The following is a 26,095-nucleotide window of genomic DNA, read 5'->3' as shown; positions in this document are numbered from 1 at the left end:
TTGGAAAGCCTCACTTACAAGCTCTTGATGAACATGTGACTTGACATTTATAATGGCAACCTTGGACCCTCTCTTCCCATCTCTTAATTAGTAAGATCAAATCAAATCAATTCAAAATGTGCTGATGCACAAAATCCTCATTCATGTCTAAATTTGATGGTGGAGCTAATAAAGGTAGAAAGAAAAGTATGAATTTTTGACATCTGAAGGGAGAGTTGTCAGTTTTAGTAGACCTGTTGAGAAAATTAATTGTGGGTCACTTTTTCAGGAACGATTGTAAAAGCATTTGATTTTGAATAGAATGTGATTGCAGCAAGAAATGGAGAAATGTTTTGACAGATCAATCATGACAGAAATACAGAATCCATCACAGTGGGTTGACATAACAAACCAGAGCACATCCTAAATATGTATCAAACAAAACTCTAGAATACATTTACTTTTGAAAAATGAGCAAGAGCACATGGATTTGTCCACGCATTATTGAGCCCAGTCTCACCACAATATTTATTATTGAATACTCATTATCATCACACATGAACTTATGTGAATGTGACACTAAACCAAAATGAGTCAATCATTGTCAGGAGTCACAACAGTGCCAGCTCTGAGAATAGAATGGCTCTCTGGCCATGTGTTGCAGCATATGCGATGTGAAAGCGCGATAGAGCGCAGATCACAGGAGAGAAAGCAGGGGAATCTTCACAGTTCACTGACATAATCGGAGTGAGTCTACTCTGGTAATTAAAAAGTATATTATCAAGAAACAACTTTAGCTTTAGAACTGGGTCATAAGGTTAATTTTGATCTATCATTATATAAATGTGTTATTTTTTATCGCACTTGTTAGGGGAAAAGTAGAAACTGACCTTTAAACGTAAATTAAATGATTTAATAAAGATATAAACAACAATTTCAAAATTGTCAAAATCAAAATCAAGCAAAAGGCAGAAATTTACAATAACAAAGGTTTCTAAAATAACAGAAATTAACGCGATTGAGAAACAAAGTTCAAAGTATTGTGGCAGGTCTCAACTTTTTACACATATATCAGGCTCAGCTGGTAACACATCGCCCTTAAAATGAGAGGAGATTTTACAAACTTTATCTCAATACATTATTTAGGGATCGCGGAAGAGAATAGTTCTAAGAATATAATCACAAGAAGTAATTCAAAGATAACTATGATAAATACAAAACGTGTGCTCTGATGATAATGTCATATTTCGAAATGTAGCTCGAAGAATGGAACTCCACTCTAAAGTCACAACATGAAGGCACCTATATTTTCATCCAGAGACAACAAGAGACAAAAAGCAGAACCAAAGGTGTCACGGTTCTGGGGGGAAAACACTTGAACAAAAACCGAGGGGTTAAACGAAAACCAGAGCAATCACAGAAAAAAAACAAGCATAAAATTCATCGGAACAAACCACAAAGAAAATAATACACTAAAAGACCACCCAAAAAATAACTTACCTGTCAATAAAAGCAGACAGTAGAAACAATTGACTGACAGCGTATGGACATTAGCAAACACACAAACTGATTAACATAGAAAAGCTCAACGGCACCTTGGCAAAACACCAGAGAAGAAGAGGAGAATGCTCAACCAACCTGTCAAGGGAAAACACTGGGGGAAAAGGGGTACGAGAGGGAGTGGCCAAATAAATTTGAATATATTCCACATAATACATTTTTATGTAGTTTTGTTTTTTTCACAGTTAAAAACATTAAAAGATTATCTTTAGTTGCACTAGATGTTAAATATAAGGGTTGATAATTGAAATATATGATGTACTTTAAGGACATATTGTGGACCTACAGCTACTCTTTGATGGTTAAGAAAAACACTTGTGTTTGATCATAGTTTTTTGCAGGCTGGGTTAAAAAGAAAAGTCAAATCAATATTTAGGAGAAATGCTTTAAGTGATCTACAGCTCTGGATGTGCTTCCTCCTGTATTTATGTAAAGTGTTGTGTCTTGTGATTATAAGTAGTATAAGTAGAGGGTGGAAAGAATGTTAAATATTTCTTCAGCCGGAGAATTGGGGTCATCAGCAGCAAAACTGATCTGGCATGATTGTGTCAGATATTTAAAAACAGTTTCCTCCATGTGAGAAAGAGGATGCAGAAGAGGATTTAGCCAGCATGCAGCAAACCTGACTGAAATCACTTTATACAGAACTAAGAACTAACTCATCCTCTACATGTGTGGCTTGTGACTGCTCTGTATGCTCTTGTGATTTGGCCACTGACTTACTGAAGCGTTCCCTTCCCTTCTCCTTATCTGTCCACTGAAAAGTAACAATGGCCGCTCTTCCATACAGGTCGTTTGTTTCTGGTCTGTGCTCCTGGAAATAACATAAAGCCTACCTCTTAAGACACATCGTAAACTTTGCAACATGAGCGAGCCAGGGACTGGTTTTAAGCAATGTTACACTGTCTTTTCAAAAGTGAAACCTCATTTTCTGCTTCATGAGAAATGCAGCATCTAAGTCTTTAGCCTTTCTTCTAACCTAAGAAGGCAAAAGTAAGAACTTCTTGAAAAACACATGGCAAATCAAGTGTAAGTTTAAATCCTCATGACAAACTTACTATTTTTACTCATAGTTCTTTAACAGTGAATCAGAGATGAATTTATTGTAAAAAAAAAAAAAAAAAAGGTAAGTGCTTGACAATATTAACATGCAAGCGTGTGTTGATAGTTGATTGAAAAAAAAGCAATTTTTGTAAAAATATCATTTAAAATGTGTATAATAAACATATTAGGTTCATACATACATATATTATTTCTTTGATGTGGGGATCAAGTGAGAATGGCAATTTCTTAAGGTTTCTGTTTGTCTGTCTTCATGTTTTGACACTTTTGTGAGAAAATAAAACGCATATATGGCATTCAACAAGTGACATCATAAAAGGCTTTAATAGCTCGAATTGGGTCAATCTGTTTTTCCTGAAGTGATACGATGTTTGACCAGGAGATACACCTTAGAAATAATGCGCCACAGACAATGAAAAGTTACCTATCTTATCTTGTCTTTGACTCATGCCTTAAAATGATCCTGTGAAATAGCATTAGCAATGGTTTCAATGGCAAGCGGGGGGGTGCGATAGATGAGTTTATGAAGACGCAACTTGTTCAATATTATTTGTCCGTAAATATTTGGCTTTAAAATGTGTTTCTGATTGACAACTGAAAGAAATTCTCCACAAAATGACACTTCCATGACTCCTCAGGTTTAACAATGATACTAAATTTCTGTTAGCAGTCACCATCTTTCATCACCATCTTTCCGGTCATGTTGGTTACAGAAACATGCTTTGAATGAAGGATTGGTGGTCTCTAAGAGTGAACAATCATCCCAAGAGAATCTTAAACTGTAAGATTTTTTTTAATGTTCTTTTTCTTGCTGCATGCAAGATTGAAAACATTTCATTAAAACATTTCATTCTCGCTTGATGCTGCATTTGTGTCCATGTTTTTCATATTTTGTATTATTTTGCTTGCTGCTGATTACAACCCCTCCGTGAAAATATGTATAAGTCTAGACCAGAGAAGCAATGAGTAACAACTTTCACATGAGACTATACTTTTTTTCGAGAAATTCTGCAATTGTTTGTTGCGCTGTTGGGTTGCGGAATCATTTAAAATATAGCTCTTCAGGCATTCTGGTTGTTCCTTTGATTATTTTAGTCATTCTTTTCAAGGTAAGGTAAGGTAAGGTAAAACTTTATTGATCCCTCAGGAGGTCTCCTTCGGGAAATTGTTTCAAGTACTCATAGAAATCACTGCGACTTCTCTGGTGAGGTTTAAATCATGTGTGTATTATTCAAATTTATGCGTTTCAGATTTGAGCTCTCTAGATGCTTTGTGTTTTTCTGAGGCTGACAGATTCCTAATCTTCTTCTCCACTCCTGTGGGCCAGTACCGGCTTGTTATCAAATTTACAGACAAATCATCTTTTCTTTGGCATCATCGGCAATCTGTGAAGAATGAGCTCTAGACGCAGGTGTTATTAAACCAGTGAATCCAAACCTCTGTTCCACGGTACACAAGTGTGCCATGAGATATCATCAGCTGTGCAGTGGAAGACAATCACACAAATTGCACTGGATTTATACTTCCAATATTTTTAAACTTAGCTCTAAGAAATGGGCCACTGCTGCATGAATTTTCATCAGTTAAAAAAATATTGGTGGGACAAAATGGTGAAATAATATACAGATGAAGAATATAGAAGAATAATTTTGAACAGCTTAATATTTAATTAAAACAACAATGTTTGGGTAATTTATTTTGGTAAATAATTTATTCTGAATGCAGCATGTAAGTATAAATAATTACTGGAAAAACACATTTGTTTTTTCAACATTTTTTCAAAATAAGGTTTATTAGACATCAATAATATCTCTTTATGGTACGTTATTGTTAATAACAGCTAGAGTTTCAGTTTCCATTAGATCTTAAATCATTAGGCAAGAGATCAATGAAACATGACAGTGTCAGACGTTTAATGTGCTAAAATATGTGATTAGTAGATTTCTTCATTGGTGTGGAACATCAATACTTTACTCAACCATTGTGGCAGGACTCAATAAATATCCAAACCCCTCTGTTGACATAGACAATAAAGGCCCACGTTATTGTTAGAAGCAGGCGTTGCGTGTGGGAGAAAAGGGGTTGGATGGATAATGATTTTTGCTCTCACCAAGCCAGCTCAAATGTCACAAGGGAGGGGATTAATAATGTCCAATTAATGTCATGATAGAAAGTCAGCTTGTGTTCAGAACAGAGTGATAAACAAAGAAGCTGTGTGGCAGCATCACTTAAAGGGCAACTAATGTGTGATTTCTGTGTCTCTTAAATAGATCTCGGACCTCTATTGTATCATCTGTATGTGCCAGAAAACTCTCTTTTAATTGATATATTTATTAGAAAATGTATTTAAGCCCCAAAGACTTAAAAAACATTTGGAGATTAGATCATGTTTACAATAACCACACCCACTCTGCTGTGATTGGTCAAACATTGAGGTTTGTCGGCGAGTGTCATCAATCTCAGAAATGTCCACCTCAAAGGGACTTGTTGTATAAACAAGACGGGCCGTGATTACAGCTGGCTGCAGGAGGAGTGAAGACATTATCACTTCATAATGGACTCTGCTCCTATAACCTCTCGTTTGCCATGATTTCATACAGGAAGAACTTTATAAAGTAATAACTTTAAATGTCTTCATGATGAGTAACTTACTGCATCTTGGAGAAGAAGACTTCAACATTTGAAACATGTTAGGAAGTCAGGAAAGTTGGGTTTTCACATTAGTCGCCCTTTAAACAACAATCCAATGAATGGATTAGATCAACACATCATGAAGCACTATTGGTCTACATGTACTAGATTTCATAGATAAGGTTTTGTTGGGTTTTTTTTACGATATACTGTATGTGTAAAGGGTATTTGTGTTTTGCGCATGATGATTTGTGCACAATATGTATTAAAACAGTTTAAACAGAACTGCTGTCAGTTGTCATGGGCATGCACTGTATTGTCCGTTGAAGCAAACCCTTCACACAACACGGACCACCAAGGTTCTGAAGAGCCACACCGCAGTAAACATAGATGAATGTTTAAAGAAGCTGTACTGACAGAATCTCACTGTCCCCAAACTTGACTAAAGTTACTCTTGTATTATTACAATTGTACTGTTGTTGTACTTAAAAGGTTGTTAACAATTAAAGTTTAAAGCGTTCAATTGACATATTTGTACTTAAAATAATTTTAACAAAGTTAAATTTATTTAGAATGTAGATATTTTTCTAGTTAATATCCAACTTTTTTAATACTAGTCACAACAAACAATATCCTACGTTGATAAGATAAATAAAAATAAAACAGCCAGATCATCTGCAGATGGTTATTGTTTTACTCCCTGACAAGTCAAATCAGTTTAACAGAATCACTCTATAAACCCTGAATATTACTACAACCTAACAACACTTCTTTCCCTCGACTGTTCTGATTTGTGGATTCATTAGTTTTGGGTATTTTTTTAATTGTGTCATCATTTCCTGCAAGCAGTTTAATGAATATTGTCAGAATCATAATTCTTTTTATTGCCATTGTCAGTAAAGGATTCCAGCAATTAGGATTTTGTTTTGGTACAGTTTTGCAACATTAAACATGAAAAAGACATTAATAAAAATGCAATTTAACTATGTGGATAGACAGTTACAATTATTTTGTTCAGATTGACTGGAGTCTCCCGTCGACTAGAGAGTTGTAAATAGTTTGTGTCAGGCTGAGAAGGTCAGCCGTGATCTGGTGTTGGCACTGGTGTACATGTCAATGGATGAAGGCGAGGGTGGACCTGAGGATGGTCACAGCAGAGTGGATGTGGTTATGGTAAATGAAAGTTACCTAAAAAATGTTTTCAGTGGGTGCTGCGAAAGCACATTTTCAAATCTAAATATTTAAATTAAAAGAGATCTTTGTACAAACAGACACATACTGATGAGTACAATAGAAGGCCAAGATCAATTTAGAGACACATATGTTAAAATCAACATATTAGTTGCCCTTTTATAAAGACCAGTGCACAAACACTATTAGGCATGTCAACCAAGATCTGTAATATCTGACAATGCCCCAAGTCTGAACGGTCCCTTAAAATCCCTGGTTTAAATAGACAAATATCAAATATGAATGAATGATGTCTGCGGTCTCCAGTCAATGTGTGTCTGCATGAGCGGGACATAAAGGTCATTTTCATTTTTGTAAACAAAAGTGACAAGTGCAGAGGCAGAAATGTCATGCCCTGAATCCTGGATCATTCGAGTGTGTCTGCTCTGAGCAGTTCGATATCAGAGAGTGAAATTAGAATGCAACTCCAATCGTGGATTTCTTCTCTTCCCTACTCAGGCAGACAAAAATGGCATTGAGGCAAGAGCATCCTATATGTCATGAACTGTATGGAGTGGGACCAAATTGAGAGTCTGAAGCAGAGCAAAAGAGTAGTGATACAAGTGTTTTTTTTCCCCAATTGTTTTTATTGGTGTTTCACGTGTTTTAAAAACATTGACATTAGACAAAAAACAACATGAATTCAATTAAGAGAAATCTAATCAAATAAAATAGAGACATTGCAAATGATAAAATAATAATAATAATCCATATTAGACAACTCCACATTAGTTTCAGTTTGAAGGGGGCTACTGTGTACCCCATGGTTCAAAGTTCTGTTGATTGCACTAAAAAAAATGTATTCGATAAGGGCAGAGGAATTGTTTGGAAAATACGATTATAGACAAAGGCAAAGTCATCCAGTGATTAAGTGATTCTTTTATATCTTCAATCAGAGAATCGTAGTTTGAATATCAAATAAAACATTTGATTGAAGGAGTAAGCTAGAGAAGATATGTAAATTCCTCTTAAGCATTAACAAATGGGGTTATTATACTTGGATTTGACCGTTCTTCACCATTTAAAAATAATATAGATGATTCTGCATAGGTAATGTCATTGACAGAATTGTCCAAATAATTGTATATAACTTACTAATCTTGGGATACTATTGCATAGGTTTGTTAGGAAAATAATCACATTTATTATTTTAAGAATACTGACCATTGGGTTATTGTACACTATTTTAACCCATTTAAGAAAATTGGTTACAAATCCATACCTAGGTAAAATACTGTAAAGATAATGCGATTTTATTCTATAAAAGTTCTGTTAAGCATCCAGTGATAGTACAGCTGTATCCTTTGCGTCGCAATTTTCATGTATTACATTTACGACTCGATTTATGTTGTGAAATCCTTGGCGCTTTTGAAAGAAACCATTTTGATCGCTATGCACCAAAAAAAGGGACTTAGTGTTTTCTAATCTCTAGGCAAGCAATTTACACAATAACTTCTTTTCACATCCAATCAAATGTATAAGTCTGAAAGATGAGAGTTCTGTAACTGCCTTCCCTGGTTTTAAAATTATTTATTTTATTATTTCAGCCATTCGCAATGAATCTGGAAGTCTTTCATTTTGATATGATTCATTAAACATATTGAACAATGGTGTAATCAATTTTTATTTTAACTTTTTGTAAAATTCCAACGGTAGGCCATCAGGTCGTGGTGCTTTTCCACTTTTCAACAACATCAATATTGAGTCAAAAAGAAGAAATATAAAAATAAAACACCAGAAGTAGCTTCACATTTAGAACCATTATTTAACATATTCTTAGCACATTCGTATGATTGGTAGGACGCAGCCATACTGGATCGCGGCTTCACAGCGCCCCCGTGATAAAAATGTTTAATTGAATTAAACAATGTAAAAATACAAAAAGCAACCAGAGTCCATATCTCACACACAAACAGGAGTTCAAAAACCAAAATGTGAACCAACTCTAAGAATAAGTAGGAAAGGAAAACAAAAAAGAGAAAACCTAAACAGAAAAAAAAGGGAGGTCAAAACTCTCTTAAAGAACGATTTTAGTATTCATCAGGGAAAAAAGGCAAATCCCCATTAAAGTGACAAAACACGATAGGTTAGGTAACTTTTTGGTCTGGAGGCAGGTGATAGGGGATTGGAAGAGCTGAATGCTTCTCATGAGGGTGCAATGCTGATAATCTTAATTTACCTCCAACCCTGCCATTCTCACCCATGAATGCGTTGAACTTGTACAGGTTCATGCCTTCCGTGATTGAGATTTCCTTCTTTGATTGTAGGCTCTTTATCTCACCAGAAACGAGGTCCATCTTGAGGTTGTTTGGAGACCAGAGATCTGCTATCACATGCAGTGGCTGACACAAATAGCATCACCATAGTAAATGCACAACATGCCTTGGCCAACCATTGAATGTCAAAAACGACAATTTAATAAAGACACACAAACAACACCACAATGTCCACACGATGGCAGTAAAGTCCAAAGAGTCTTTCCTCACAATAATAAACAAGTCCAGAGTTCTCTCTCTTTATTTACAGTCCAAAGAAAAGCAAAGCGGTAAGTCCCAACAGGGAAGCAAGGTGCACGATCCACTTAGGAAGAAAGGAAAAATAAAAGTCAATCAAACACCTCACCAAAAAAAAGAGTAACCAAAAACGCTGACAGGGTCAAAAGTCCCGCTCAGCTCATCCCATGCAAGAGCCACACTTTGAGAGGCAGGCCCAGCACCACCACCCTTGGGGAGTCTGGCGCTATAAACCTCAGCTGTTCCCGCCTTGTCCTCTGAACTAAGGGGAGGATGAGCCACGGAGGAGGGAAGCTGAACAGTAGTCCGGCCGGCCAACTGGAGTGGGGCAATCCGATGCCCTGAATGAGATCCAAAGAGGACATTTGAAGTTCTCCTTGCTGACACAGAGGTCTGCCACCAGGTGACCAAACCGAGACCATATCACGGTTGCCACCGCCTCAGACAGACCCCATTCGTCCTGGACGGCCCCCCTCGACAGTCTGTACTACGTTCAGCTTGCCTGGCACATGATGAGCTCTGAGAGAGAACAGGTGACGGTCTGCCCACAGCCAAATTTTCTTTGCCACACTCAGATGGGCTGGGGATGACTGAGCTGTTGGATAGCACTAGGACATTGGCTCGTGACAGTTGGGGAGAGAGGTGAAGCAGGACATTGTAAATTGCCTTTAGCTCCAGCCAGTTGATGAGTCTGTACACCTGTCTGTTCCAGACCCCACTGGCATAGACCTGACCTAAGGTGCCTCCCAAACCTGTCAGAGATGCGTCTGTTAACACTGTAGTGTAATGAAGGACGCAACCTAATGGAACTCTTCGTCTAAGGTTGTCTAGAGAGTTGCAAAACTGGATGTCCTGCAAAAGGATTAACCAGTCATCCAGATAGGTCAAGATCCTCACCCCACTCACTCTTAATGGCTCCAGTGCCGCCTCCACACACTTGGTGAAAGTCATGAATTCCAGAAAGTAGCCGAAACGGAAATTGAGTGTATTGAAACACTTGATTCTCGAGGGCAAAACGCAAGTACTTCCTTGTGTGTCTTGACTGTTGGTATGTGAAAGTACGCGTCGGTCAGGTCGATAGATGTCATCCAATCTCCTGGACTTACACCTGTGAGCAGTTTTTTGACCGTCAACATCCGAAATGTGCGGGTAGCTATGAATTTGTTCAATCAGCTAAAGTCCAGTGGGGGGCTTCAAAACCCCGGTCTTCTTTGGCACAAGAAAGTACCGGGAGTAAAACCCAGTCATCATTTCTGCTGCTCCAATTGGCTATACCACCTCCTTCTGCAGCAGAGTAGAGAACTAGTTTCTTAGACAGGATAATTTCTCCTGCTCCGCCACGCGTGTCCAGAGAATCCCTGAAAACTGCGGGGGTTGACGGGCAAATTGGAGCGCATAGCCCCGCCTGATTACTTCCCTCTGCCATCTGAAGTTAAGAAGAACCAGGCGACTCCAAGCCGAATAATGTTCCGTCAGAACCTCAGCTCTGACAAACGTTAGGTTGTCCTCCGGCGCGCCCCCATGACTGTCCCAAGGCGGGACGACGACGAAAGGGCATCACACGAGCTGTATCTCCATCTCTTGAACCAACAGAGCATGTATTCTGTAAGCTGGATTCACTAGAACCCCCACTCTCGTACATATAATCCGGATCTGTGGGAGAAACGCTAGAGCGTGTGTGAGAAACCTCAGATATGCGTATACCCTCTTCCCCCCGGAAGTCTCCCCAGCTCCCCGAGCACCCCTTAGTGTCACAGGAGCTGACAAAACCCGATGATATGTGGAGGAATGTGCTGGAGAATTTACCTGGAGCTGATGTGAGTTGAGGACAGATCGTGTACGCGCCAAGACCGCATCACTCACCACGTCCAGTACACTCTCAAGCTCCGCTGGTAGTCCTGACCATGTGTGACCGTGTTTCTCCGCCGCCAAACGTGACGCCCTTCATATATACAGTATATATATAAATATATATATATATATATTTCAATCATAAATATATTTTAATTAAAAGAGAGTTTTGTACAAACAACATGATGAGGTAAATAGAGGTCCAAGATCAATTTAAGAAGAACTCTAATTAGTTAGTTTCCCTTGAATCCTTTTCTATCCTCCTGGTGAAGGTCTATACATTTTGTGAAAACCCTAATTAAACTGGGTATAGACATCCATATTACAAAATCCGGAGATGCTAGAAGTTTTTATGGAACGTTGAATCTGGTGTTTTACAGAGGCCTTTGACTATTTTATCTTCTTGTCCATTCATGATGTAGAATCAATCCTCGTGGTTGAGATTTACACTTGAATTAACAATTTAATAAGATTAAAGACATTAAGCCTGGTGTTTGAATTAACTAAAATACTTTGTAAATTATTTTGTACAGGGTTAATTTTTTTTACACTTTATTCATTCTTCAATCTGTGTGATTGCATTTCATTGTTTTATAGCAACAGTTTATGATCCATACTGCGTTTCATTAGAATTCATAACTCTTAAGTTATCTAGGGAAATTCCGTTAATTCACATAATTTTTTTCTCCTCCATCTCCATTATTATATCTCTCTTTACATAGTTTATACTGCAGTATGCTATTTTTTAAAGGATGATCCAAGTGTGCAGATGGAGCTGGACTGTAAGAAAGGTTTATAATTAAAGTTAATGACCCGTTTTGGATGGAACACTGAATTACAGTGTTGTCTTCAGAGGGCTCTCGCTGCCCACTGGAATCCCAAACTCTATTCTCTGAGTTTTGAAAAGATTTGGATACATTTTTTAATTGATTTTTAATTTGTGCCGATGTTGATATTGGAATACTTTTATGTATATTATGAAACTCACCATTGTGGCTATCTTGGCAATAAGGCCTTCCTGTTAAGCTAGGCTCCAGTCAATGGTAGAGTTAAGTTGACTGAAATATGATTAGATGAAACAGTTAGTTAAGGCGACCACGGCTAATTCTTCATCACACTGAGTTTACTGAAGTTTACTGAAATGAGTGTTAACCAAGCAATTTTCAGGACCAGGCTGTTGGTGTTTGGCTTGGTGTGTATGTGACTTTTAGTCTTTCTGCCATTGGCTTTAGGTGAACACTGCTGATTTTTGCACCCAGCCTTGTACACATTGTTTAAAACTGGTTATTGCTCCTTAATTTGCTTAACTGCTCTAGGAAGTGTGTAGTGTGACAAACGGGAATTTTAATATATATATATCATGTACTACTTAGAGTGTCTAAGCACTGATGTAATGTCGTTATTTTACATATTTATTGCAGCAAAACTATACCAACTTGTGCTATGTTGAATGATCTGCTGATAGACTGTCATGTTGCTGTTTATAACAATGGAAAATTGACAAAATAAACAATAATAAAATACATGTAAATCATTAATATCAGTATTGTTAAATTATTTCAGCTTCAAAGATTAAGAACACAAATTTGATTCTGACCTGCCAAATAACTGCAGGGAAAAGAAATACATTTCTCCCATGAGCCGCTTTTTGGCCAACTCTTATGTGGGTGTTTTTGGAATGTGTAACTTATGTTCATATTTTAGTATTTAGTCTTTACATGTAATTGTGAGTTTTTTTTTCCAGTCAGTAAATCTAAAGCATGACAAATGACTCTGGGAATTGGCACGGTGAAAGTGCCAGATGGAGGACGACCGAAGAGGTGTCAGTCGTCTGTGGATATGAAGGGATCATAAGTAATCTCTCAACTGCCACACAGTTCAGTGTCATGTATAAAAAATATGGTCCCTTTGACATTTGCCAGAGTCTCTGCTTGGTTAAGCAGCATAACTGAACTTTTTTTTGCCTTAATTTTATTCAGAGTATGGTCGCTGAGGCTGCAGCCTTATAGTTCCGCACTTTTCTCTTCCTATCAACCTCATTTAGCTCCTCCAAGTGGACCCTCAGGTGTTCCTAGGCAATCTGCCAATTGTCAATACTTCTGGGTGCCCTGGGCTGCCCTGTTGTCTCCTACCAGTGGGACATGCCAACACCACTGAGGCCTCTAGAATCCAAAGCTCTAGCCCGCCTATTTGACTCCTGTCAACTAGGGGCCAGATGGTCAAACTTCTCGACATTTCTCTAAGGGAGCACCCAGCCTAGAAGAGTTATTTCGGCCATCTTCTACCCTGGATCTTGTTATTTCAGTCACTACCCACTGCACTTGGAAGTAGCCAAAGGCGGAAACCTAGGTTGTATTTTCCTGCTGCAGAAGCTAGAGCAAGGAAAATGGAACAACTGTAAAACTATTGATATGTTAATCAGGAAACAGATGTATATTGATTAGTCGTGTTTCGCTTGTTTGATTATTCTTGCTTGGAGGTGGTTTAGGCTTTTTGATGTCTAGTGTGAGTTTAAAGAAACATGTACAGAGAACTGCACCGATGCCCATAGTTCATCTGTCTATTCTTTTTATGCTTTGTTTAATCAAGGACAGAGCTACAGGGCTGCTTTGTAGTTTTCTCTTTCCAGTTCTGATTTCAAATTGTCGGTGCTCCATCAGTGGCCTTTCACACACGCTCATGGGTATTCATCCTGCAGTGTTGTCTGGGAACAGAAACACTGCACAGATCAGTCAGTGCAGCAGGGAGACCACAGGAGATTTAGGTTTGGCTTATTGCATTTAAGAACCCGCTGTTTAGTTTTAAATCTACTTCTGGAAGGACTATTAGAGTAGATGGGGAGAGAGGTGTTTCCCTGGTGGACACCGGCTCTAGTGAAATGTCAAATATGTACTTTACATGCTAACATTTCCACGATGACGCAGGTGTTGCATCTGAACACGGCGGTCTATTGTGAATATCGACAGAGCTGACAGTATGAGGTCCGAGCAATCCTCTGAGAGCAGAAGCAGGCAGGGCAGTATATAAACTTCCCTTTGGCTGTTGTAATTTTCAGATGTAATCAGCAGTTTAGGAAATTCAATCAATAACTGGACTCCTGCCCCTGCCTAGCTAGATATGACCAATCAATATTCATGAGATCACTCAGAGGTTATTTGGATGCTGGTGATGGAATCATCTGCGAAGGTTAAATAGAGCTGCTTGACCTTTTGTACAATTTCTCACAACAAATGATGCATATGTGGCTCATTACAATGACATATTATCACAATTACTTTATTTATAGTTGTCATTGCAAGGTTAGAGTTAAAATACAGTTTACAATCAGGTGGATCATAAAATAAAGCGTACTACTCAAACAAATCAACAAAAACATGTGTTCATGACGGGTAAAAAAGTCAATAACAAGGGAAGGATTGAAGACTAATATTTGTGGAACTTCATTCAAAGGGATTTCCCTTAGTCTAATGTTTGACAACCACTCCAATCCTAGAACTAATGTGTTGTATTGAGAATACACCCACTCAGCGTTGCTTTCCCTCCTCCGAGCCTGTTTTTCCATCAGGTCCATACAGTGTCCAAACACACTAAATCCAAAGGAAGAGAGCAATTTCAGGTAAAAGCTTGATTGTGTATAAGTTCCATTGTGATATTATGTTATAAAATGGGAACCAAAATCACACTCTGAAACTACATAACCTACGTAACACAAACTGTATTTATTAGAAATAGGTCTAAAAAAGCTCCTCTGCATGTTCTATCAGTCTGTGGTGGCCAGTGTCCTGTTCTATGCTGTAGTGTGTTGTGGTGGAAATGCGTCCAAGAGGAGTGTCAACAGGTTGGACAGGTTGATCAGGAGGGCTGGCTCTGTGGTTGGACTGAAGCTGGACTCACTGGTGACAGTTGCTGAGAGGAGATCATTGAACAAACTACTGTCCATCATGGATGATGACAGTCATCCTGTGAACACTGTCATCAGTGAGAATGAGAATGAGTGCGTGAATGATCCTTCCCAGATGCAAAACAAATAGACTCAAGGGCTCATTCATTCCTCGGGCTATTAAATTGTACAATTCTGAGTTCGGGGGCAGGAGTGGAGTGAAAGTATCTGAATGTTCTGTTCTATGTTAGTCTTTGTATCCTTTGTCTTTGTTGTTTTTTCTTTGATCTATGTTCTTTGTCTTTGTCTTTAGACTTAGATTTTATCATCTTGTTCTTTCTCTTTATGTTCTTCTTCTTATTATATTTTTGATTTATTTTTTATGAAAAAATGCTGTATTTTCTGTGGCTATTGGAAAAAAACAAATTTCCCGAAGGAGACCTCCTGAGTGATCAATAAAGTTTTACCTTACCTTACCTTACCTTACTTCATCGATAGGCAAAAACTGTTGGTCACTTACAGAGCCAACTATATTTTTACCTTAACATATTCAAAAGTTAATTTAGCAGATGAACATTTCAGCAAAATGAATAAAGATGTGGAAAAACCAGAGTAACTTGTGTATGTGTAAACAACAAAAGGTTTCCTGGTGTCCAACATATGGCCAGCAGTCAAGTAGTTAAGACTGATCCAAGTAATATCCAACTACTGCTGCCCTCTGCTCCTCCACTCTTGCTGTGGGAAAAAAACATGCTTGATTGTGTTGGGATTTTGGTCCGATGAACCGACCCCTCCCCAGTCCCGGTACGTGGTGGTAGTAAAGAAGGACACAGACACAGGAATGAGTTTAAGAGAAAATGCTTGTTTAGTGAAATATGTAAAATTCAGAGACACAACTTACATGATCATGGGCTTCTAGCAAAGCGGAGATCTATTGCAGAGATGTCTTCGAGTGCCAAATGCAAGTTCTAACGAAATGGAGGATAATTTATACGCCTCTGGTCATTTGTGCCAGATATTTGTGCACGTATGATTGGTCAGTAACTCTAAACACTTCAAAGATGCCCATCTCACGTGTTGGTTGTGGAAAGTTACCAAAGTCTGATGTCGTCTAGAGAGTTTTGTTTTGTCTTTCTCAGTGTGAGTGTCAACTTGACATGTACTGAAGAATAACACGTGTATTCTAAAGAGAGGCAACGATTATTTAATATGAATTAAATAAAGATTATCGGTTAATCAAGTGATTATTTAAAATGTGTGTTAAATCTAGATGATCGATTACGGTAAAGCTGTCATACCCTTACAATTGATATGACGCATCAAAATGTCCCATTTTTATTGTTATCTGTCAAAACAAAGATGGACAGAGTTCTATGAATCCTGAGTTGTCACAGGGTAGTTATCATTCATATCAATTATCATAGTTGTTCGCCAGCTGCAATGGGGTTCATTACCTTGTTGGTGTGTGACAGCAGCATCTACATGGACAGATCTTTCCTCTAGGTTTACATCAGCAGGTGGAGGTGGATGTTGCTCAGGAAATGTGTTGAATTATCACCTCTCTGCCTGAAAGCTTTTACACAGGCTGCTGATGAGTCTCTGAGAGCTGCGAGGAAATTATAGAAAATGAGCGGAGACGGACGTGTTCTCTGAAAACATCCATTGCTTTGATTGTCATCTCTCTCCTGCATTGGGTACTGTTTTGCATCTGAATTCAAAGAGAAATATTGATACGCCAAGGAAAGACAGAATCGCAGTAGATAAAGGCTAAACAACATTATAACATAAGCTTTATTTTTAGCTGAGCAGTGATAGATCTGCTTCAGTAACAAAAAGAATAGGATAGGGAAACAATCATCTGCATTGTCATATTTTAATGCATATACTTTAAGGTTCTATGAAGAGGTTATTTTGAAAATTATATAATGATTCAATACTGAATCAAAGATAACCAGGAATAATCTATTGTACTCATCAGTATGTGTCTGTTCGTACAAAACTCTCTTTTCTTTGAAATATTTACATTAGAAAATCTGGAGGCAATATCTTGTTAACCATAACCACACCCACTCTGCTGTGATTGGTTGAACATCAAGGTTTGTCACCACACGTCATCAAGGTCAGTAGAGTAAGGTTTTCACATTAGTTTCCCTTTTAACAATCTCTTTAGTAAGGCTTAATGTAACCAAACAATTGTCTGTTTCACCTATTTTCCTCGGTAACATCACACTTTGATACTGGACCAGATGAAAGACAAGTGAAAGAAAATATATCTTAACAGTCTATAAAAAAAGCACAAATATGGAAAGCATGGGTCATCCAGCACTTTATGTACAATCTAATACTTGTAATTATTTTCACTCTAGCTTTCATACATTTAAAGGTGTTTGGAGTGTTGTGACTCAGTAGGTGTGAAGTTTCAATATAATACTTGTTCAAAACTATAGATTGTAAAGGAAAGTGTGCTATCTAGTGGTCTCTGAAAATAAATATAATGCTTTATGAATCTTCACAACCCATCACTAGATAAGACAACTTTTAATATATAAATTGTAAGATCATATTACTGTAACATCATATTAAAAAAACAAGTGTTATGTGTTTACGTGATTGGAAAGAATGTGAGTGATTCGAGAAAAAGTATATTTTTTATCCACCTAGATCTCACCGGGCTGCTTCCTCAGTTTATAATGAATCATTGTCAGTAAATGGTAAATCTCTAATAAGAAGAATATAAAAATTGCATTTTGTTATTTTCCCAACGGTGCTGTTAATTCACTTGCCCTTGCATCATGTCATTCCTGATTAAACATCCTTGTACCTTTTTGGACTTGTGCCCATTGATCAAGAAACATTGCCAAGAGCTTAAAAGCTCATTTTATTTAAAGCATTTGGGCTGTGGTTGTATTTAGTCCGTTGTTTAAGCTCCTCTGAAGAACAAAGATTTAGAAAATCGGCAAATAAATATTTGATTCTGGTTGATAAACGACAAATTCAGATGTGACTAGAATGTGTAATAGCCTTCATCTTCTCACATCAATGATCACGCATGCCTGTGTGACCATCTATCACATGGTGTTTGAAAGGAAAAACAAACTGACCGGGTGACGATTTTTCATTTGTCAGGCTCTGCTGCATTGTTTGCTGTTCACATTATGTGGATAATATACTGCAAACAACATACCTTTAATGCATACACGTTATGTTGATGCAGTGTACTTGTAATGTCATATTAATGTATCATTGCTGTGCTTTCATTTTGCTACATCACAACACGCATGCAGGCAACAAAGCATGCAGCACAACTCCAGGCTGAGATGAATATGTTGTGGAGAAAACAGGCGTCAGTAAATCTTGTGTTGACAAGACAATCAGTGGCTTCTCTGCATTTTTCAGGATGTGCGGATAAGCCAGGAACTTTAGGATCAAAATATTCGTGGTTACCACGTGACTCTTCCCTTAAGCAAGACAGCAGTGAGTCTAATTTTTTCAGATGATCAATTTTATTTTTTAATTTCACGAACTTACTAGTGACAACCTGCTGTGAGATACTTTCTACTGCCATCTAGTGGACATATCACATTTGTCATTCGCGTGTCCACACGACGGTGAGAAAACCAGTATTCATGGTCTGTTAGTTTATGATTTATATATTGCTGATAATTATATAATTTATTGATATGCATAATTGTTATTGGGTTTTTACGGGTGCATTCTTTTGAAGAAGAATGAGGAAAGTATATTAACGTGCTCGTTTTTACTCGTGCGCATGCGTGATTCTGAGTAGGCGGACCAGACGTCATGACGTCAGAGTGTTTTACGTAAACCGCCGGGCGCAAAAATTCAAACACAGAGCCGGAAGATATATCACCGCACGGGCTTGTTGTTTGGTTTTTTAATTTTTGTTTGAGTTGTGTCGCTTTTAAAACCTTGACCTGTTGCATTACGTATTGCAAGCTCTGGTAGGTTAGCCGTTTTTTAAATAATTTTGAATAAAAGCAATGAGAGACGCGTTCTACTTAGCAATGCTAAGCGTTAGCTTCATTATGCTAACATCTAAGTTGTTTTGTTGTTGTTTAGGGAAAGCGCATGTAACTCTGACGTAATTCTATGTACACAATTATAAAGGAAGGGAATAACTGATAAACATCGACATGTGGTTTTAAAATGTCTTTATGCCTTTGAGGCAGTCTGGTCCTTATGATAATCCTTAATATAATATAGTGACCAAAAGTGTCACGAAACTAATACCCATGTCATATTTCATGATCATTTCATAAAATACAAGTGAATGGTTTACAAATTAATCTTTTTAAAAATGCAGTATGAATTATATGTATTGCCTGCTGTGACAACAATCAGTCTTCATACCGATTTTTGTTTTCCCCAGATACAATGAGTGCAGCCTCCACTCCTGTGTCAAGGGTTCGTTCAGGATGGACCTCGTCTTCATTAAAGAACAAGGGCTTCTCTCCTGCGGGTTCCAGCACCCCGCTTTTGGCAGCTTTCCCTGGTAATGATGATGAGAAAGAACGACGTCAGCGAAGAAGGTCAAGAGTTATCGATCTACAAACTGCTTCAGAATCTTCCATCAATGAGACTGGACCTCACAGGTAAATAAGAGTTATTTAACTTTCGCTAGTATTCTTAATAGCTGTTATTTAAATTGTTTACATCATTGCATGTGTGTTCACAGTGCTGCAGGGACTCCTGCTGCTGTGCCAAAGTTATCTAATGCCCAAATCTCTGAGCATTATTCAACCTGCATCAAGCTCTCAACAGAAAATGTAAGTAAATGCATAGATACATATTATGTTATGGGTCGGTGATTATGGCTTATTGTTTTCTTCTTTCTTTGTAGAAAATTACCACGAAAAATGCATTTGGTCTACACCTTATCGATTATATGGCAGATATTCTAAAGCAGGAAGACTCTGAGGTCACAAACTTCAAGGTATGTTGGTGGAGTATATATTAGTTTACCATTATTTGGAGCATCTCAATGTTATTTGTTTGATAAACTGAATTTGACGGCAACGCTGATACTATTTTTTTTTTGTATTGGTCCAATTTGTTTAATTATAACTTAAATAGCTCAAGACTGCCCTAGGTATTAAGGCACTTTACGAAGTTTATGTTTTGCACCTTCTATTTAACAAAAAAAGACAAGTTAATCAAGCTGCATTATTATTTAGTCATTTATTAATTGGATTAATTAACACCAAAAATCAATACATAAAATAACTGTTAATTCCAGTTCTAGTAGTGGAAGAATCTAGCAAACATTTTAATGATATCCTGTTTTTAAAACGGCAGGTCCTGAAGTTGTTTACTCAAAGAAAAAAACACTTATTTTGTGATATTTCATTCTATAATTTCTCTACAAACTGTGAATGTTTTAGGTCTTGTTGTAGAAGTAGGGCGTGGTTGCATTCTTGCATTTGTGTTTCCATTGCTCACATTAAAAGACAGCCTTTTATAAGTATGGTTTTCATGAAGGTTGCTGCTGGTACTCTTGATGCCAGTACAAAGATCTATGCCGTGCGAGTGGATGCTGTTCATGCTGATGCTTACAGAGTGTTGGGTGGACTTGGAGCAGAAACCAAACCAGGAGATGGTAAGAAGCTCTCTAATCTATCTGGGTTGATGTACAATTTAAAATTTTACAAACTCGTTTTTTGATATGTCAAGGCAAGGAGCATAATGATGAAGAGGGTGGTGATGCTGGCGATGTGACTGCTAAGCAGCCAAAGAAGAAAAGGCCGCCAAAGAAAACAGTGGAGCAGAATTTGAGTAACATCAACAGTGTAGAGACGGAGAGGAAGTGTGAGGTATGTCTTGGGTGTTATTTAATACATTTGAGACATGATTGAATGATAATCTGGCCTTTTTCTACAATAACCATGTTGCAGTAGAGGCAACAAGGTGTAATGATCGCAACCTTATTAATAAATCATGTGTAATTGCCCCTAATTGTCTCAACAATGTGCTTTGTCAGCCCTTATTTGTGCATGCGTCATTGTCATAATTGTCACTGTCACTCTGCTATCTCAAGCTTATCATTGATTGCTTCTATTGTCTATTATTCTGCATTTGAAAATGCTATCAATTCCCACAAAACTTATTTTAGCTGATATTGTTAAAGGATCGTTATCTACAATTCTTTTTTTCACCTTCCAGGTGGATCCTATGTTCCAGCGTATGGCCTCATCCTTCGATGAGAGCAGCACAGCTGGTGTTTTCTTGTCTGTTTTGTTCAGTGAAAACAGCCGCTGTGAACTGCTGTTTCCCTCCTGCATGATGCTGCTTCAGTCCAAACAGTCTTACTCTCCCCCACCGGCACAGAGGGTCCCTGCATCCCCATTTATGGGTAAATAATTAATATACAGATAAACATTATCAATATACTAATATTGGAGATAGTTTCTCATGATCTTAACCTGTAGATGTCATTCTAAGCCAAGTTTTAAAATGTTTGCTTTCCTCGTATCTTTTTTCATACATCATTTTCGATCAAAAATTATAAACATAATGGCAAAATTAAAAGTACTTTTGTTATATGATTTTGTCAACTGATCATTCAACTGCTGCCACTGCAATCTGCAATAATTTAATTATTTCATTTTTATTTTTGACCAGGTGGACTTCAGCGTTCCCAAGAAAAGAGTGCCATTTGCCCGTCACTGGAAGACTTTTCCTTCACGAGCTGGAACCCTGAACAGGTCAATATTTAAATGGATAAAAACTATACATATCAAGCTTAAGCTTTTCATGTCTATTATAAAGTTGTATCTATCTATTTATTATCACATGTGCATTTCAAAGTAGTCTATCATATTCACTTTGACTGCAGACTTAAAAAAAACCATAAGTATCTTTTTGGGTGGATTGATTGATGACTAGGCACAAAAACATGTTGATATATTCCCCTTAAATTTAAAATGTGTTGTGTTTTCATCTGAAGACTACGAACCAACTCTTGGAGAAGATGAAGGACGGCGACCATGTCTTTGACGTCCATGCTGAGCCTGAACCAGAAGAAGACGACTATCAGGACTTTGATGCAGATTTCGAGAACGGGCCTGGTGAATGTGAAGAGGGACACAAAGAGTTTAAAGAAGGCTGTGAAGCCTCTGGCTCTGGAAAGGGAAGGTGAGGGCAATAGCCATAAAGTTAAAGGGCAACTAATGTTTTGTGTTTTGCATTTAAGTGTTTCTTAAATAGATCTCTCTTTTAATTGAAATATTGACATTTATTGTCATTTTTTATTTTCTTTCAACTTGGGTTGATTGTCGGGTTGGTCTTGAATTTAATTTTAAAAGGTATTCAAATGTCTTAAAGAGCATTTATTTTATTCTGCTTCAAGCTGTCAGAACTGTGAGGAAAGATTGTTTTTGTCTGTAATTCAGAGATGTCATTCCTATTGGAGAAGCAGACATCGCCACCATGTGTCTGCAATTGTCCTCCCAGCCTCGGGACTACTCTTACTTCAGCCCAAAGACGATGGCGACTTGGGCGGGACCAGGTTTCTGGCAATTCAAGCCAAAGCACAAGTGTGAGTTTGTGTTAGTGGTGCAGAATTAATCTGATTTAATGCTGGTTACGAAGAACAGACACACTTTTGTGTTATTTGGCTTAAGACATGAGTACTCTAAATAGTCTAAGGCTTCAGACATATGGGATCGTTCGTAGAATTATTTGTATAAAAACTGTTTGATTAAAACCATGTAACAGTTTATTTATTAGTCTGTAGAGTTTAAAACTGTCTGACATTTTCTTTTGTTTCATAAATAATTGTGATTATGAGTTGTTGTTTTTTTAACAACGAAAATGTACTCGTATGCCTTCTTAATTTACAAACTCGTAAATTTACAACTTTATGAAATTTCTTCTATTTTCTGAAGTGGATCATTTGCCTGAAAAAGAGACACGGAAACGGAAACCGAAGAAAGCGTTTGAAATAGACTTCAATGACGATGTCAACTTTGAAACCTTCTTCCGTACTACACGGGTAATTTTTGTTTTTTGTTTACCAAACTTTTAGTGATATGTTTAGAATATACCTCAATATATTCTTATTTGTGTGTTTTTAAACATCCTTCTTTGCATACATGCTATTTATTAAGGAAGTACCAAGTCTTTTGTCGGTGGTCGCATTCAATTCAGTGTTTGTCCCTCCTACCACCATGATGGTATAAAAAGTGAATTTTGCGGTTCTGCTGTAGAGTTGTTTATACTCTTGTAACAATCTCAGCGCTTGACATCAATCACTGTGAAGAAACATTCAGCCCTCAGGCTCCTTGCTGCTTTACACCACTTCAACACTTCATTTGCCAGTTTTTTTTCTCTCTCTGATGCTTAAACTGTTTTGAACAACTGTTTAGATGATGAGACTTTACAGTTCTTCTGTTGGCTCTACTACTGAATAATACATTTCAAAACTTGTAAGTGAGTTTAAGCTTTAATCTGTTTTTGGAGAGTGATTTGTAGTCATTATCCGACAGGCTGCCACCATCAACAGCAAGTCTGCTCTCAGCTCCAGCAACAAGAAAACAACTCTCCCATCAAGCTTTCAGTTTCCTCCAGAGACACTCTCTCAGCTCAGCCTCAAACCCTCCAGCTCGGTAAGATGCTTAAACTGGAAATATGTGCATAATCACACTAGCATGAATTTGGGGTACATGGTGAATTGGTATCTTGTTGTTTTTAGCTTTCATCGGAGGGACAGAAGAGGCTATCTGGAGAGCTTGGTGAAGGCATCGGAGACTATGACTACAACAATGCCAACGATACAGCCAACTTCTGTCCAGGTCTACAGGTCTGATTTGCTTGTCTTTTCATTTAGTACATTTGTTCTTAGCAAAACATGTTATATTTATTGAGCAACCTAAATCGATTTTTTTTTTCTCAATCTAGTCCTTAATCCCAAGTATGAACCTACAAATTGAGTAAATATTGGTTGCATTTGAAAGTATCATAAAGTCCAGTTCATTGGTCTCTCTGCAGTCATTGTTGGCTGGAATTGCAATTCAAAGGCAAACATAATTACAGTAACTTTTATTTAAAAAAAACATTCTTCCTTTAAAACTTTTCCTACACAAGATTGATGATCTCTAAGTTCAAATACATGAAAATGTGAGATGCTTTCATGGTTTAAATATAATCTTATCTATGTATCTTTCCTCCTCCAGGGCGGTGACAGTGATGACGATGTTGAAGGGTTTACTGGCTCTGATGACACACAACCATCAGGTGATGGAATCCTTCTGCCCTCACAGGAGGAGGACATGTCAACGTATGGAGAGGACAACCTTGTACCAGAGCCACACAGAGTATGTTGCCTGGATAAGAACCAGGACAGGTCACTTTGTCAGTTGTCTGTTGGATATTGACACTGTTGTTCTCCTCTCAGGTCAACAAGATTGAGATCAACTATGCTAAGACGGCAAAGAAAATGGACATGAAGAAGTTAAAGAACAACATGTGGGCTCTTTTAACACAGAGTTCAGAAGAGCCTACCAAGGTAATTTTTACAAACTAGAACTCATGGTCACAGGCTCACAGCTGCAGGCGACGTGCGGTTTGTATGTCTGCGTCTATCAAGACACATTTAACATTTTGTGGGTCTGTTCGCTCTGCAGGAGGTGGAGACGGCAGAATCATCAGAGGTGTTTGGAGAAAAAGTCTTCAGTCAGACCACAAACGCGCTGCTTCAAAGGTAGACCACCTGCTCGGCTCTGGTCCGAGCCAGTAATTGGATTACATTGATATTCTGTGTTTCTTCTGGTTCCGTGGTGGCATTGTTGTTATGTTCTATCTGCTTTTAACCCACTTCCCAGCAAGATGCATTTTGTAACACACTTTCATCAGTGGACAGCAGAACTCCACAGGGTGCACATTTGTTACTTGTTGGATTGAAATCTTGCATCTCGTTAAAAACCCACATTATCTGATCCACATCATTAAGCGATATGTCTTGTGTCATGCTAGGCTACCAAACACCATGGCCCAGAACCTGTCAGTGCCTCTGGCTTTTATTGCCCTGCTTCACCTGGCCAATGAAAAGGTGAGAACACTCTTCAAATATATCTTTTTGTTCAAGAACTCCCATTCTAGATTAGGTTTTCCACAGAAAAAACAATGTCTTTAGAGAACTCTTCTATCAATCCAAAGCGTGCAGTAGTGCTTTGTAGCCTACCTTGCAACTCTCTACTTGACAACTGGGCAGTGCTAGTAGTTGCCATGTGGCCACAGCAGCAAACTGCAGCAGTTTCATTTCCATCATGGCTGAAATAGTGAGAGTAGGGAGGTGGGGGTTTGCAATAACACCGATCTACCAGTGGGGGGAGTGTTGGCTGGAAGTTTTGTAGCGTTCCAATGATCATCATAAATGTGACGTTTAATAACTTAAACTCTGGTTTTCTCGTTCAACAGAATTTGGAGCTGGTGAAAGTTGATGACATGTCTGACATCATCATCAGACAAGGCCATTAAAGTGACGCATTTTTAAGGAGGATCATGAGTTGTATTTTAAATCTACTTTGTCTGATCAGTGTTTGGTGTCAAAAGTAACTTTTTTCTAGAAGACATCAAGTCCAGTCATTCCTGTCATTATGTTTTATATATTTTTCTGTCTCTGCTATTAAAACTATGACCCATGTTTTGTAACCAGTGTATATCGTCAAAAAAATAAAGTGATTTCTGTACAACCATAAATGGAGGTTTTATACTATGTTTCCAGCACATCCTCCCTGCTTAACTACGGTATGTGTGGCGGGACGGCCTGAGAGAAGCATGTATAATTCACCGATGTGTTGATTCCTGACAAAGCTGTGGAACCAGTTTGACTGGAGCTTGTCTCTGGGAGGGACTTTGGTGATGTCATCAGGACAAGACACGCACAGGGCTTTCATGCGGGTGATTACCTGAGAAAGATGGAATTTTGACTGAGATTATTTTAGACACATTAAACAACATGAGAATTGATACAGATATTAACTCAAATTCTAATCCAGGAATTGTAATGAGGTTTTTTTGAGTTTCCTTCAAACACTGCAAAATAAATTATGCATAGCCACGTTTCTTAAAAGCCATTTTGTTGGTGAAACTATACATGTTTCAACCTTCCAGTCAAATGTGTCTCGACTGAAATGAAGATGGAGAAGCATCAATAAGGTGCCGTTCAAATGATCACATTCTGAATACAAGATCAAAAAAACATCTTGTTCACACATCAGGCGACAGGAAACAGTTGAAGAGTTTAAACTTTTCTTTAGATATGTGTAATGTATGCAAATAAGACAAATAATTGAAATCTTTTGAAAATGTTTCAATACCAACTGTAGAATGGAATAACCTCTTTAGGTTTGTTTCAATAAGAATTCAGCAA

At 37.8% G+C, this 26,095-nt stretch overlaps 1 protein-coding gene across 1 annotated transcript; it reads left to right on the top strand.

Annotated features, from left to right (window-relative positions):
• The first annotated feature begins 18,543 nt into the window (after positions 1-18,543).
• Positions 18,544-25,412, top strand: ncaph (non-SMC condensin I complex, subunit H). The gene is made up of 18 exons (XM_087808883.1): positions 18,544-18,668; positions 19,097-19,319; positions 19,403-19,493; positions 19,568-19,660; positions 20,206-20,323; positions 20,398-20,537; positions 20,887-21,076; positions 21,346-21,428; positions 21,671-21,858; positions 22,116-22,261; positions 22,611-22,717; positions 23,211-23,330; positions 23,417-23,524; positions 23,898-24,038; positions 24,119-24,229; positions 24,348-24,424; positions 24,697-24,772; positions 25,141-25,412. Exons 2-18 carry the CDS (start codon positions 19,102-19,104, stop codon positions 25,198-25,200), a joined length of 2,067 nt encoding a protein of 688 aa, XP_087665009.1. The 5' UTR covers positions 18,544-18,668; positions 19,097-19,101; the 3' UTR covers positions 25,201-25,412.
• The last annotated feature ends 683 nt before the right edge of the window (positions 25,413-26,095 follow it).

Source organism: Callionymus lyra, chromosome 1 (genome assembly GCF_982586985.1).
Source record: "Callionymus lyra chromosome 1, fCalLyr1.hap1.1, whole genome shotgun sequence".
NCBI classification, from domain to species: domain Eukaryota; kingdom Metazoa; phylum Chordata; class Actinopteri; order Syngnathiformes; family Callionymidae; genus Callionymus; species Callionymus lyra.
This window is presented reverse-complemented; position numbering and strand designations above follow the sequence as displayed.